The sequence below is a fragment of the Aphanomyces astaci genome (genome assembly GCF_000520075.1).
Source record: "Aphanomyces astaci strain APO3 unplaced genomic scaffold supercont1.102, whole genome shotgun sequence".
NCBI lineage: Eukaryota > Oomycota > Saprolegniomycetes > Saprolegniales > Verrucalvaceae > Aphanomyces > Aphanomyces astaci.
Genome location: NW_009798365.1, coordinates 64,388 through 66,914, shown reverse-complemented (window position 1 = coordinate 66,914; position 2,527 = coordinate 64,388). Strand labels below are relative to the sequence as shown.

The following is a 2,527-nucleotide window of genomic DNA, read 5'->3' as shown; positions in this document are numbered from 1 at the left end:
CTTCGGAAGGAAGCGTGTGTAGTTGAGGGCAAAATGCACAATGAATTTACTGAGGATCTACTACGATCTCCTTAATCCTCATCACTATGAAATCTTCTTAGTCTACTTCACTAGTTCTACACTAATATGCACTTTTGTATACAATGGATGCGGGTGCGGTTGAGACATTGGGGAACTTCACTAGGCTAGCGATTCTAAGCCATACTTGCCCTTGAGACACATTCCCAGGCAAGCATTAGCTAGGGTTCGTCATGAGCCAGGTACTTAGGAGCTGGGTGCGGGCAAGGTGGTGGGAAGGCGTTACCCCCACCTGTCACATCGCTACAGTTGCAGCTAATTATGAAGTGCTATCTACAGGTTATGAGCAATACGCGAAACATGATGGAATATGAAGGACGGGGAGACTTGTAGCTTTCCAATGCTATTAATGGTAGAACAATGCTATTAATGGTAGAACGTAGAGTCGGATTTCATGAATTATCTACTGTTACTTGGTGGTTCACGAAACAAATACGAAACGTTACAGTATCTAGTATATACTACTAGTACTACTAACCAAAGTGGTGGTGGGTTTGCACTAGTAAAATTGAAGTGGACGTCATGAAAATTCAACATGAGTACAACCTCGCATGCACTACAGCAAGACCAACTCAAGACTGTATGTTGACAAGGTACTTGTTAGGGGCTGGACCTAATCGACACCTCAAATAAGCGGCGTGAGCCGAGCCAAGCCACGAGTCAATTTGACGAAGTTGTCGTGTTGCAAACATGAAGTCAACCATCATCCAAGATAGTGGTTTGGACGATGCAAGTGGCAGCATACTACCGGTAGTACACAAGCGAGAATTTGGTCGATTACATTATGAATAACTGGACAAAATTTGATGTTAATTTATGCGTCGAAATGTTAATTTTTACTTCGAAATATGTTGGTGCTAGCATGCATGTACTGTACACTTCGATTTATATGCTTATGAGTGAGGAGGGCAGTTTTTCACTAACCGTTAAGGTTAGTGGTGTTTTGGGGTTTTGCTCATGGATTTTCAGGTAGAGTTAGACGTGGGGCTTCACTCGTGGTTAAATGGTGTGGTGGAGTTTTACTAAGTGGTCATTACTCATTACTGGGTTGTTGCTTCATAGTCGAGAAGCCCAGAAAGTAATATCACTCCATCATAGCTAACGTAATACAAGCAAACAAGCCGTGGGCCCTATATCTTGGCGAAGGTATTGTAACCGTGTTAGAGTGTACTTTGTGAGCTGTAGTGCTGATCATACCATACAATTCGAATCCCTACACGTCGATACGCATGAGGCTAGATATGCCCAAGCAATTCTCGTTTACAGTAAGTTCCACAGTTTAACCACGAGCAACACAACAACACATGACATTTTCGGTCACCACGGGTAAAAATTCAAATGGTCACACGTTTTTATCCTATTCCCATGAGTGAGGCATGGTAAGTTCGACGAGTACGGTATGGCGAATGGAGGTGAGAGGAATGCGAGTTGCTCTAAGCTTACGGTGGAGAGATGGAGGAGAGGCAGCCTTCCACAACCAAACTACCGGTACACGCCCCCAAGCTAACACCATCGTGGCTCCTGGGCCTACTAAGGTTAACGCCATACTGTACCATTAACGCGTATTGGGTAGCTGTTGGTATAAGGAACCATTTTTGCCTTAACTTTAGTCGTAGATGGGTACACCTTTCCCATGCATAAGCCACCAACCAGTACAGTAGTTGAGGCAATGTTGTATTCCTAGAGGTTAGCCAGTCCTTGGACACTAAGAATGATGCACGTCCCAACTTGAGACGATATCGCCATTTTCGACATGCATTTGACGCCCAAAGAACCTGAATTTCTGCGTTTCAAAATCCTTCAACTCACGCTGAGTATACTTTAATTCAGTAGACCTCGTGGCGAAAGAAGTGATGTCATCACAGAGATTTAGTATAAACTTGTACAATATCACACCCCTATAATTTTATTGACTAGGCACATAATGACACGTCATTTCAAAGAGTGTATCATCAATTTTAGGCGATGCACGACTTGAAAAATGATTATCCATCGTCTTGACCAGCTTGTCTTTTCTAGAATGTACAGTAGATTGGAGTTTTGGTCGATCACTTCTCAAGTTGCTTCATATCTTCCAAGCCCAACCACTACTCCTCGTTCATGCCGAGCCACACCACCACGACGGCAGCAAAGAGACTCCCCTCTGCCCGGACGATCTCCAACACAGTGGATGCACTTGCAGCCATTGACGATCGCCGTCAATCCAAGCGTCAGCGATACTCGATTGAGTCCAATGATGCAACTGCTGAGGACATTGACTCTGCTTCGCCCGTAATGGACCGGTTCATTGCCGCCAAAGGGATTGAAGTCGTCCACGCCCTGACCAACTTTTCGGCATCCGAGATCAACACGTTGTGGACCAATATCAAGACGTTCGTGACGAAGAACTGGAACGTCGGGAGTGGACGCAAGTGTCCGGTGACCGGGAAGGACATGCTGTTTATGACTC

General features: G+C 44.9%; 1 protein-coding gene across 1 annotated transcript in view; it reads left to right on the top strand.

Moving 5' to 3' along the window:
* Positions 1-2,178: 2,178 nt before the first annotated feature.
* Positions 2,179-2,527, top strand: part of H257_17268 (hypothetical protein) — a gene marked incomplete at both ends in the record, with an annotated part of 1,373 nt that continues 1,024 nt past the window's right edge. The window contains one exon of the mRNA XM_009845993.1: positions 2,179-2,496. Within this exon, the coding sequence (XP_009844295.1) occupies positions 2,179-2,496 (318 nt within the window). The remainder of the gene's footprint in view (positions 2,497-2,527) is intronic.